General features: G+C 51.3%; 1 protein-coding gene across 1 annotated transcript; it reads left to right on the top strand.

The window, feature by feature from the left end:
• The first annotated feature begins 374 nt into the window (after positions 1-374).
• LOC144935063 (transcription factor Sox-9-A-like) lies at positions 375-10,403 on the top strand. Its single transcript, XM_078861403.1, has 3 exons — positions 375-1,297; positions 4,584-4,822; positions 9,283-10,403. Exons 1-3 carry the CDS (start codon positions 810-812, stop codon positions 10,401-10,403), a joined length of 1,848 nt encoding a protein of 615 aa, XP_078717529.1. The 5' UTR covers positions 375-809.
• The last annotated feature ends 2,400 nt before the right edge of the window (positions 10,404-12,803 follow it).

Below are 12,803 nucleotides of genomic sequence, written 5' to 3'. Positions count from 1 at the left end.
ATCGGCGGCGGCAGCAACAGCGGCAGAATTCACAATCCATGGGTTTCCTCCACCCTAACAGCAAAAGCCACAAACGCTCTCAGCCACACGGTCCAGCATTCACCCACCCATCCACCTCGTACAAGCAACTTGGCACCCCCCACCCATTCGGCACACCTCCTCCTCCCCTCGCCCCCCCCATCATCCATCCCACCCCTCCTCCTCCACCCCCTCATCCCCCACGGGGTGCCGACTCGCAGAACTAGAAAAAAGTAGAAAATAAAATAACGAAACATTCAGCCAATGGGGATGGATTCCCCGCCCACTGGGGGGATGAGTCACTCGGCGATGTTTATAATTAGGCGTTTATAACGTGAGCGAAGCCCAAGTGGAGTTTGTGCGCGACTCTGCAGGGAAGGAGAGACAGAGAGAGAGAGTGAGAGCGGAGCGAGCGCAGGGGCTGAGTCGTTATTCTCTCATCGTTACCCTCGTCGGCATTTTCATTCGCCATTGCTACGGTTCGGGCTGCGTTCTTTTACACAGCGAGCGTCGATGCCCCCCCCCCCGCGCGTTGACGCGACGTGTCAGCAGCACAGGCTAAGCTCTGCATTGCATCTCCAGCGCTGGGCACCCCTCCGTTCGCGCAGTCGGTCTTCGCTGCCTTGTCCCGCGAGAGAGGCGGCGTCAGAGCCAGCGACCGAGAGATAGGCGCGCGCGCACCCACAGCGAGACACGCGCCGAGCGAAGCGTTAGCGAGAGGCAGCCACACACACACAGAGCCGCAGCAGCGCGCAGAGGGGAGCGAGCGATTTGGAGCGAGCGAGCGAGCGATGGCAGAGAAGCGACTGCACACCATGCTGTCACACGTGCCGAGCCCGGACGTGTCCGACGTCGAGTCTGAGCCGTCGCTGCACGGAGGCTCTCTGAGCGGCGCTTCCGACAGCGACGAGAGCGGCCTGGGCAGCTACGGGGCCGGGATGAGCGGCGGTGGCGGCGGCGGCTTGGCCGGCAACGTCGGCGGGGTCGGCGGCCACGGGGTCGCGGGGTCCCGCAAGAGCGGCTGCGGGACACGGTATGACGACGACGAGAAGTTCCCGGACAGCATCCGCGAGGCGGTGAGCCAGGTGCTCAAGGGCTACGACTGGACCCTGGTGCCGATGCCCGTGAGGGTGAACGGCTCCTCCAAGTGCAAGCCGCACGTGAAGAGGCCCATGAACGCGTTCATGGTGTGGGCGCAGGCTGCGCGTCGCAAGCTCGCCGATCAGTACCCGCACCTGCACAACGCCGAGCTGAGCAAGACGCTGGGCAAACTGTGGCGGTGAGTGGGCTTTGGTTGTCCTCTTCGCTGTACGTGTCCGTGAGTGTGTGTGTTGGTGTGTGTGTGTGTGTTGGTGTGTGTGTGTGTGTGTTGATGTGTGCTCGCTAACAGCACTTGCCCATACAGTCTGTTAAGGCTATACGGGGGATCGTTGTCTTTGTTTATGTGTGTGTGTTGGTGTGTGTGTACACGTTGGTGTGTGTGTTGGTGTGTGTGTTGTTGTGTGTGTGTGTGTGTTGGTATGTGTGTGTGTTGGGGAGCGGTTGTATAGCGGTTAGCGCGCTACGCTACGAAACCCGGCCACTGGAGTTCGATGATTATTTGAACAGGTCTTGGGTAAAGGTGCTGCTACTCGCCAACAGCACTTGCCCCAACAGTCTGTTAAGGCTATGCAGGGTGGGTGGGGTCAGGGATCTTTATCTTTGTTTTGGTAGGCCGCTCCTCCTTCTAGAGTCTGTTGTTCTTATCATAGTTTGGAGGTAAGAACTCACTTTGCGCGCTGTTGACTCGCTCACAACGTGCCCTCGCTGAAATGCCCTCTCCTGTCCAATTGCAGGCGAAATAACTTTCCCACAATTTCCTCTTCGGCATCGGATATGTCTCTCCCTCTCTCTGCGTGCGTGTGTGTGTGTGTTCAAACTAAAATCGTCAATGAATGTTGCCTGTGATGCACGTGCCCTCACTACCGTGTCGGCATTGCGACTTTGGATTCGACTGCGTGTAGACGCTACACGGTGTGTGCCCGTGTGTTGCAGCGCGTTGCATTTTCTGTATTACATTAATTACGAGACTCCGTTTCAGCCTCGCTTGCCAATCAGTCCGTTTGCTGAGTGCATTCATACCAACCTACTCCGCCACCACCCCATGCCTTTTCGATCACGATGGTTATGTTTGACCGTATATTTTTACACGCTGGTCAATGCGGGTCGGTGCTCAATCAACCCTCCGTGGCTGACGCGTCGTGCAAAGGGGGCGTTCATCCAGCAGTGGATTGACAGGCGTGGTCCTGAGCGATGCACCGGTGAAGGAATGGACGTTTGTAGCTGGGGATGGCTCAGAGAACTGGGAATTGTGCACGGGTTTGCTCCGTCAAGCGGTCGCCGTTTCGATCATGGTGATGTTGCTTGACCATACGTCTCCACGCTGGTCATTAGAAGGTTCGCGCAGTTTCAAGAATCAAACTAATATCTTGGGGTGCAGAACGTTGCCTTTCTCTTCATGCAAAGTAACGCACTTCAGTGAGTGAAATAAAATATGATTTTAAACATATGCGCTGAGTTACGTGACCGCACGATATTACAATGTCAATCAAGATATACACGTGAGATGCTTAGACGCCGGATATACATCTGCTAGGGTCGAGGAAGGGCGGGCAATGTTGGCCACCACCTAACTGCGTTAGATTCATGGGCACGGCAAACATCTGTGACGAGGGATTGATATCAGAGCCGGTTCTGGCCGCCCCCTGCCCGCTTTCCCCAACTGGCACGGGCAAGCGTGTGATGTAGTTTGTGGTCAAGCAGAAACGACAAAGACAAAGATTCCCCGTATAGCCTTCATACAGACTTTTTTGGGGAAAGTTCTGTTAGCGAGCACCTTATAATACGTGGGGGGAAGGGAGGGGGGACAGCACCATGGCGGGCACCATTTAGCTCCATCGTGGCGAAGTTTACACATCGAACCAGGTGCGCATTTGAGGCTGAGTCAGTCGAGGGGAGGCCCAGGACCGGTTAGGATAGTAGTCGCTGATGTTGGCCGTGAGTAGGAATCGAGCAACAACTCTAATGGATTCACAGCAAAGAGCTGCACAATATACGTTTTAATCATTGTTGTTATTGGTCAACTCCACTCAACATCACGACAATACATGTTGCGATACTGCTGCGTTGGCAGTGGTGCATATATAACAGCCGACGTTTCGGGCAATAACCTGTTCAAAAGGTTATAGGAATTTTTTGTTTTTAATATGACGGGCATAACTTGTATTCTACTGGCAGTGCCTTGCACCGATAATCCATATTGCTCCAATCCAGCCTAGCAGCAGCTTTCCACAAAATATCGCTGCGAAATTAAGCCCTGGTGCTGAGCCCTTTGCGAGAATAATCTAAAGCAGCGTGGTAGTGGTGCCCAGTTTTCAGTGGACTTGGCTGAGGGATTGAGGGATGGGGCGGGGGAGGGGTAAGGGAGTGCCGTTATGAAATCCCCCAGGGCACGTCTCTCGTTCCAGCAGACGTGATGTAGGTGGAGGGAGAAGGGAGGGGGGGTGAGCAAGCGAGAGAGTTCGTGAGTTTGTGAGTCGGTGAGTGAATGGTGCCGGTGAGCCGGTGAGTGAGTTGGCGCATGGGCGAGTGAATTCGTGAGTGACTGAGTGTGCGTATGAGCGAGCGCGTGATTGAGAGAATGCGTTCGCGCGAGAGTCATTTGGTGAGCGCTCGAGTGAACGAGTGAGGTTGGTGAGTGAGGTTAGCTTGCGAGTGAGTTAAGTGAATGAGCGAGCAGTGAAATTTAATCAGCGAGTGAGTGTATTGGAGGGGCAGCGAATGAGTGAGTGAACGTTCGTTTTTTAGCAAGTGACTGAGTGTATGAGTGAGAGAGTGCGTAAACACGCGAGTGATGAGTTACTGGATTGAAGTGAGTGAATCAGTGAGTGTGTGATTGAGTGAGTTATCGAGTGAGCGAGTGAGTCGGCGGTAATGTTGAGTGGCTGAGTGGAAAAGTCAAGTGAACGATAGTGGATACCCATACACAAAAAATGAGGCCATCTATTTGCCATGCCTGTCCAATCCACGTGGTTGCCACCTGCCTCTTCCATACACGTGATTGCACACGCGGCTGCTACTATCCCGTTGCGTCTGTATTCGCGCACGAGTCATATGCAGTAGTTACGTGAACTAATGTTATTGTTTTTCTTTCTTCTGTGTCCGCGCGTGAATTTATCTCCCCATCTCTCCATCATCATCATCATCATCTTTTCAAAATGGTATTCATTATCATCGTTATAATTTGTAAATCATCGTCGTCATTATGATTGATGATCCAAATGCTCTCTGCAAAATCTCATAACTTTCGGCCACCATCATTGCGATGCTAAAAATTACCATTTGCTCGCTAACCATCACCATCATCACCACAATCATCAATCATCATCGTTAATGACTGCCCATTATCATCGTGATGTCAAAAATTACCATCTCCGTAATAACCACCATCATCAATCATCACCACACCGTAACCAATCAATCGATCTCATCATCATCATCATCGCGATCATCATCGCCGCACGCAGCCTCCTGAACGAGATCGAGAAGAGACCGTTCATCGAGGAGGCCGAGCGGCTACGTGTGCAGCACAAGAAGGACCACCCGGACTACAAGTACCAACCACGCCGGCGGAAATCCGTCAAGGGCTCCGGCGACGGGGACGCGGCGAGCCCCTGCGGAGCAGACCCCCACGGAGGGATCTTCAAGGGGGTCCACGGCGAGGGCGGGTCCCTGGGTGACCCCATATCCCTGTCGGCCCACACCGGTGAGTGCTCGGCTCACCACCTGCTTTTGTGACGCGCCGCCGTGGCTAGGGGATGTTAACTACCTCGCCTGGTTTTCAGGAGGTCGTGGGCTCGATCCCGACCCTGACGCCTGCTGCTGTATATTTGGAGTTTGCGTGTCTCTCTCTCATCATCATCATCATCATCAGGGAGGCTAGGGGATGTTAACTACCTCGCCTGGTATGCAAGGAGGTCGTGGGTTCGATCACGACCCTGACGCCTGCTGTATATTTGGAGTTTGCGTGTCTCTCTCTCATCATCACGGTGGCTAGGAGATGTTAACTACCTCGCCTGGTATGCAAGGAGGTCGTGGGTTCGATCACGACCCTGACGCCTGCTGTATATTTGGAGTTTGCGTGTCTCTCTCTCATCATCACGGTGGCTAGGAGATGTTAACTACCTCGCCTGGTATGCAAGGAGGTCGTGGGTTCGATCACGACCCTGACGCCTTCTGTATATTTGGAGTTTGTGTGTCTCTCTCCCGCCCCGTGGTCCTGTTTCTCTCTCCACATTTAGAAACGCGCGTTTCTAGTATTGGGCTGATATACATTTCCACGCCTTAAGCCACTGCGTTGGGCTATCATTTGTGGGCAGGTCGCTTCTGAAAAAAGCAGTGTCACTCAGTGGGTCCTAATCGTAAAGAAACTGATAGTTTTGTTTAATTTAGAGATGCGTGCTGCGTGTGGGGTGGGTATGTCCACTTAAGCCACAATGTGTTTTTTTTTCACGTAGGCAAAATATATGAGATTATAAAAAAAAATTAATGATTGAAGCTAACTCACTAAGAGTTAGTAGCGTCGAAGACACGGAGCGCGTGTTGGGACTCAACAGGCAACGCGAGCTGAGAGGATTGTCCCAGGGTGTTGGGTTAAGAAGACCGTAGCTAAGTCCTGAGTTATGACATTTTCTGCAAAGAAATGTGTTAAGAATTACGATAGAAGGTGGGGGGCATGGGGCGGGTGGAGGGGGGTCTTTGTTGGTGGTGGGGGGGGGTGATTTGCCGAGTGGGTGGAGATGCAGCTTCTCAACCCAGTTATTTTGACAGCCCTTGCTCGATGCACTGCTGGATGATCGCCTTCGCACACAGCAGATCGTTAAACCCACCCAGTTAGCTCACTGATCCTTCATCGTTTTTTTTTATCTGACTGAGAACGTTACTGGCAAATGCAAGCGTGACTTATCTAAGTGAGAGGTAACTTTTTTTTTTTGCAGTTGGGCAGCTGTTAAATGAATCGGTTGGTGATAAGTGCGCTCTTCGCTCGTGAAAATAATTGTTGATGTGGCCGGGACGATTTTCTTGCGTGCGATACCGCTGCTGCTATGTTGGCAGTGGCGAAGGAGCACAACTAACGAAACAAATTCAACACATTTGTCAACAACAACAACATTCTTTTGAGAAAAAATTTTTTTTCCCTTTTTTCTGGCAACAAAACAGGTGTTAAGTTGATAAAACACCAAACTGAAACCTTTTACATGGAATCATGTCTGCATTAATCACAATACTTGTGGTCAAAATGCAAACAAAAAACATACTCTAATGATATATGCATTGTCTTTGAAACTGATTGGTCAACGCCTGTTGGCGTCTTCTGGTCTAACACCGTTTGAGACGAGGCTTAAAAGAAAGCTGTCTCTGGTATGGACCAATCAGTTTGAAAAACAATGCATATATTATCAAAGTATGTTTTTTGTTTGCATTTTGACCACAAGTATTGTGGTTAATGCAGACATGATTCCTTGTAAAAGGTTTCAGTTTGGTGTTTTAATAACTTAACACCTATTCATATTATTGGGTCTTTCGGTAAAGTCACGTAGAAGGGAAATAATAAAGTAATAAAAATATAAAACAAAAAAAATTCTCACGACGTTTCGACTGCAACACAAGCAATCATCATCAGGTGTGAAATCCACATCAAATTTCTTTTTTCATGTTCTTGCTGTGGCTTTCACACCTGATGATGATTGCTTGTGTTGCAGTCGACACGTCGTGATAATTTTTATTGTTTAATATTTTTATTATTTTATTATTTCCCTTCTACGTGACTTTACCGAAAGAACCAAGAATATGAATCTCTGCAGTCACGATAGCTTTAAATCGAAATTTTACTTAACACCTGTTTTGTTGCCAGATGAAAGAGGAAACACTTATTCTCATATTTTAGTACTGGCAAAGGAGGTCCCATGATGTTAACATTCTTTGATGCGAATTGTTTGCTATAAAGACGGGCCATTGCCTGAAACGTCACCTATTATTTATTGTTTAATTTTTCGACAGTGTTATTTACATTTGTGTTGCTTTTTTTTGGAAATCATATCCTTTGGAAAAAAAATAAACGTCAAAAATAAATGCAAATCAAGTCTAAAAGTAGGCAAAGATTGCTCGCGGGATATAATTCAGAGCACAAGAGAAAGACATGCGAGTTACCGCATTCGTATTTTCGGCGACTGTCCGAAGCCAGCGGCAAAAAAAAAAGTGCGTGGGCAGGCGTGGACAAGTATTACACCTAACAAAATCGCCAAACAAACAAACAAACACCGACGTCAACATTTAGCGCGTACACTTTACGCAGAGACACCTGAACAATTCCGAGCTAGAGGCAAAGGCGCTCCTCCGCCGATGGAAGCGTACGCGCCACCATCAGCGCCGAGGTCAGGCCCTCTGGTGGAGCTCACCGCGTTCCAATTGTCCCCTCGGGGTCATCCAGTGCGGCACGAAGCTGGAGCGCCGTGCAAACGTCAGCACTGAGGAGTTTAACACGCAGTAGGCTTTCGCGAACGATATTATCCATGACAGAGTTTTTGTTGGGGGGGTTAAATCGCGTAAATATAAATGTGTCGTTGAAACCACCATCACCACCACCCGACACAGCCAATTAGTGAGGTTTGTTATGTACATCACAAAGCTCACTAATTATACCCGACACATTTATACGTACGCAATATAACCTAAAAAAATACTCTATTGTGAAGTATTGAGGAGGTTAAATGTGGCTCAGCGTGGATCTGACCCCACCACCACCTCGTGTGTTCTACCGGACTTAATAGGTGCTCGCTAACAGCACTTGCCCTCACAGTCTGTTAAAGCTCTACAGGGGATCGTTGTTCGTATCTGTTTGTGCGCACGTATGCGTGTAAGTGTCGTTATCACACGTTTATCGTAAGTTCATGTCTGAGCGTTAATGTCTGTGTGTTCATGCGTCGGTGCGTTAACGTGGTTCATGCGTGGCTAAGTGTACGTGAGCAGTGCCAACATTGCTCTGCCCAATAACCAGCGAGCTGCAGCCGCGATTCACGAAAGATTTCCCGGGGGGTTTCGGATTCCACTAGGTGGGCTCAGCCTTTTAAACGTACACCCGATAAGTCGAAGTCGCAATTGTGTGTTTCCCGCTTCCCAGCGATCCCAACAACCGGGATTTGATTTCAGGTCACTCTTATCGGCTTCCCTAGGTCGACTCAGCCTTAAAAGCCCACCCCGTGCCGTCTGGTACGTTGCCCTTATCAGCTGCGGTCCTGGCTACATCACCTCCTTTTTACTGGCCTTGTTTAGCAGGTGCTTGCAAACCGGGGGCTGACCTCACCGTGCTGTAAAACAACTGAAGGGAGAGCCGCGGAGAGACTGAGTAACTTATAATTAGATATCAGGGTTGGTGGGAGGCGTGGCAGGCAGGGGGAGGGCAGGGCGCGACACAAGTCGAACGGCGAAACCAACGTCCCCACCGAGGCAATTTAGAAACATTTTGGAACGGTGGTGGGTTGGTGGGAGGCAGGGAGAGGCTGACCTTTCAACGGTGGAAGATCAGCTGCCTCCACCCCACCACCAAAAAACACCCAATACAACGAGGCTGCATAAATGGCAAACAAGTTAAGGGCCGTCCATAAATGACGTCACGCACCTAGGGGGGTGGGGGGGGGTCAGACATTTGTGACGATGTGTGACGAGGGGGGGAGGGGGTTGAGAAATGTGACGTTACATCGAAATGCGCAACTTTAAATAAATATAGACAACACGTTCTACTTAATTAAATATAATTTTTTTTCATAAATGTTTTCTCCTACAACATCAGAGTGCAGCGGCAAATTAAATACGGACTCCAATGACAATAGTTTAAAGCGATTTGAAGCATGTTTTTTTTGGGGGGGGCAGAGCTTTGTGACGTCATATTTTAGGGGGGGTCTGACTTTTTGTGACGCCGTGTAACAAGGGGGTGGGGTGGGTAAAAAATCGTCCAAAATCGCGTGACGTCATTTATGGACAGCCCTTTATTCGTCATTATCATCATCATCATTACCAGCACGATGTTGACGACGATGATCACGAATGCAAATTCGTAGCTTACGCCCGCAGTGCGCAAAAGCGGTCACGCTATCGTTCCATTGTTGCTATTTAACCGAGATGGGAAACCCCCCACCCCCACCCCGCCCTGCGTGCTGTCTGGAGCAGGCCAGGCACAGAGCCCCCCCACCCCGCCCAGCACGCCCAAGACGGAGCAGGGCGCCAAGGCTGGCGGCGGAGACGCCAAGCGCCCCCTCCAGGCGCCCGAAAGCCAAACGTGCGTCGCTCCCACCGCCCCAAGCATGGGGCACACGCAGCAGCAGCAACACCACCATCAGCACACGCAGCAGCAGCAGCAGCACCACAATCAACTCCACCACCACCACCAGCAGCAACAGCAGCAGCAGGCTGCGACCCCTGCGCGCCAGCACATCGACTTCAGCAACGTGGACATGGGCGAGCTGAGCAGCGAGGTCATCTCCAACATGGAGCCCTTCGACGTGAACGAGTTCGACCAGTACCTTCCGCACGGCCAGTACGGCTACGGCCTCGCGGCGGCGGCGGTGGCGGCCGGCTGGACGGCCAAGCTGCAGGAGCAGGAGCGGCCGACGCACATCAAGACCGAGCAGCTGAGCCCGAGTCACTACAGCCAGCAGCAGCAGCAGGCTGCGGTACAGCAGCAGCAGCAGCAAAACTCGCCTCCGCCTCCACTGCAGCAGCAGCAGCCGACGATCAGCTACGGATCGTTCAGCATCCAGCACTACGGGCCGCCCTTCTCCGACCTGCAGAGTGCACGCTCGCAGCAGCAGCAGTACGACTACGCAGAGCACCACACCGGCGCCCACCACCACCACCACCAGCAGCAGCAGCTGCAGCACCACCACCACCACCACGGTGCCCTCCACCACCAACATCAACAGCAGCAGGGCAGCAGCCACCACCAGCACTCGACAGCGGCCGTCATGTCACCATCGTCCTCTTCATCGTCGTCGTCTTCATCGTCGTCGTCATCTTCATCGTCGCCCTCGGCTGCGGCGACCGCCGCCGCGGCCGCCGCAGCCGCGGCCGCCGCCGCTTACTACGGCCAGATGTCAGGGCACTCGCCGGGCCACCAGGCGAGCGGCCTCTACTCGGGCGGCTTCTCGTCGTACGCGGGCTCAGCGGGCCAGTGCTCGCTGTACGCGCCGGGCGGCGAGGCGGCGCCGCTGCACGCGTCCGTGGCGCCGGCGGCAGCGCACAGCCCCCAGCACTGGGAGCAGCCCATCTACACGCAGCTCAGCAGGCCCTAGGGGGGGAGGCAGCGGTGGACAAACACGGGCCCAGACGCCTTCGCGTCTCGAGGTGATGTACTGGATGCGGTGTGCCGGGCACGGAAATATTTTATCCGGTCGGTGTGACTGAAATGGAAGCCCCGGGGAGGAGGGGAGATTGGCCAGCCAATACGGGCGAGTGGACATTACCATTACCGCTGCCACCACCGCCGCCGCCGCCACCACCACCACCACGACAACAAAACACGTGGAATGGCCATCACAAACCCCCAATCATCAGAGACGACGGGCCCGGTAGTAACGAACACAGCCTTGCGGGATGGGCAGTCGTCGGGGAGAGTGCTGGCTCGTTGCTCCGGGTCAGCCTTGGGGGAAGAGCCTTGCGGTTCGAGAGGGTCCGCACCCCGGTTGAATTGAGGTCGCCGATTGACTGGTCGGCTGAAGGCTGGTACGGCGAGCAACGGGACATTTGGGGGAGCCTTGTCGAACAAACGCCTGCACTGCGGTTGGCGGTGCGTGCGTCTCTGCGGTGCTGATGGTCAAACAGAACAAGATGTGCTGTTCTCATTTTTGGCTGAGTTGACCTAGGGGAGGCCTCGTGGAGTAAGGAATTGAGTCTGGCTTGCAGGATCAGAGCGCAGTGCGCGAACCACTACGGCAATGATTTCCGACACCACAACTGCCAGCACCACCGTCAGCTCCATTTTCACCACAACCACCACCATTACCATGACTACAAACACCACCATAACCAGCACCACCATCATCAGAACCACCACCAGAATCAACACCAACCCTACACCACCAGTACAATTTACCAACACGACAACCAACCATTACAACCGCCACCATTACCAACACTACCACCACCGTCACCACAACCAGCACCATTGCCAACACGACCACCATTGCGATCACCACCATCAGCACCACCATCACCACCATCATTCGCACCAACACCACCACTGCAAAGCCACACGTAACACGCAGGACCACTACATCAGCAATGGCAGTCAACGGCCACGCACCAGTTACTTTGCAAAAAAGTTCACGAGAACAAATCGTTTGTGCAACACGTCTGCATATTTAATAATTATTCGAAGGTGTCTTAATCTCACTGTGCAAATGTTTTTTTTGCGTTGTTGCGTTTTGGTTTATGAAGGTGTTTGAGTCTTTTTGGAGTCGACGCGAATGTTGCTGTCGTTTTGCTTATCACATCTGCCAGGCGTTCGAGCTGTTGTAAAAAAAGAAACAATGAATGAGTGGCGCAGTCGGATGAGATACAAAACAATCCTCTGTGAGGACTAAAGAAGATGCCTTCCCCTTTTCGAAGTCTTCCCTTATGATAATAATGATTAAAATATGAAAAAAGTGCTGGTAACAGTCTGTTTCCTGATGATGTCACCATCGATATGAAGACGTTTTTGCAGTGGAGTCATTGTTATCGCCTCACCAACCCATTTCGCCACGGTGGCTAGGAGATGTTAACTACCTCGCCTGATATACAGGAGGTCGTCGGTTCGATCCCGACCCTGACGATGCCTGTATACTTGGAGTTTGCATGTTCTCCCCGTGGTCGCGTGGATCTTCATCCAGGTCCTCCGCTTTTTCCCTCCCACATTTTAGAATGAACATCACGTGTTCAGAGTATTTGGCTGCTGCAAATGTCCACGTGATGATGATAAACCACTTGGTTGAGCTATAATTTGTGGCCAGGTCGCTTCTGAAAAAAAGAGCGATATAGCTCAGTGTGGGCCTTACCTGGTGAAATAAAAAAAATAGTTTTTTTTAGTTTTTTTTCACACTCACCGACGAATTCTCCGCGAGTCGAGGCATGGCTTGGCGAGGTCCTCTCCATCCAGTGGTGGATTGGCAAACAGGGCTGATCATCTGTATCGATACAAACTGCAAGCCACGTTTTTCATCGGTTTTGTTTGTTGTTCAGTTTAAACTTGCCCGTGCCCCGGGTGTACAGATGAGTGGCATCGAACAATAACAACAACAATAACAACAACAACAACAACGTGAGCCAATGTAAATTGCAAAAGAGTGGCTCAGTCGTTGGAAGGAACCCGTCTGGGAAATTAAAAATAAAAGAAACATCGCAGACCAAAGCGATGACGTGTGCGACGTACATCGCCTGCCGATCTACGATTTCCAACGTTTTTGTTTCAATTCATACGCATTCAATGGAAGTGTCATTTAGCGTACTAAATGTGATAATTTTATCAAGCGTGCATATTTTATTGTTGTTACTTTTTTAAAACGTATAATTTTCATTTGTTTTTCACTCTCCGTGCTGCCGTCCGTCCGCGATATTCTTATTATTATAACTGAGTGAGCTAAAACAATTTAATCTGGATTCTTTATATTTGTACAGTCTGTATATGGCTATTAATCTCTCAGAAATTTCTTATT

This window comes from Lampetra fluviatilis, chromosome 1 (genome assembly GCF_964198595.1).
Source record: "Lampetra fluviatilis chromosome 1, kcLamFluv1.1, whole genome shotgun sequence".
NCBI lineage: Eukaryota > Metazoa > Chordata > Hyperoartia > Petromyzontiformes > Petromyzontidae > Lampetra > Lampetra fluviatilis.
The sequence above is the reverse complement of the archived record's forward strand: the minus strand, read 5'-3'. Positions and strand labels throughout refer to the sequence as shown.

What these genes read in the sequence shown, in the direction of transcription:
- LOC144935063 (XM_078861403.1), top strand. Translation starts at nt 810, where the DNA reads ATGGCAGAGAAGCGACTGCACACCATGCTGTCACACGTGCCGAGCCCG. An exon ending in ACGCTGGGCAAACTGTGGCG is followed by an intron (nt 1,298 to 4,583) that starts GTGAGTGGGCTT and finishes CGCCGCACGCAG; the next exon opens with CCTCCTGAACGAGATCGAGA. An exon ending in ATCCCTGTCGGCCCACACCG is followed by an intron (nt 4,823 to 9,282) that starts GTGAGTGCTCGG and finishes TGTCTGGAGCAG; the next exon opens with GCCAGGCACAGAGCCCCCCC.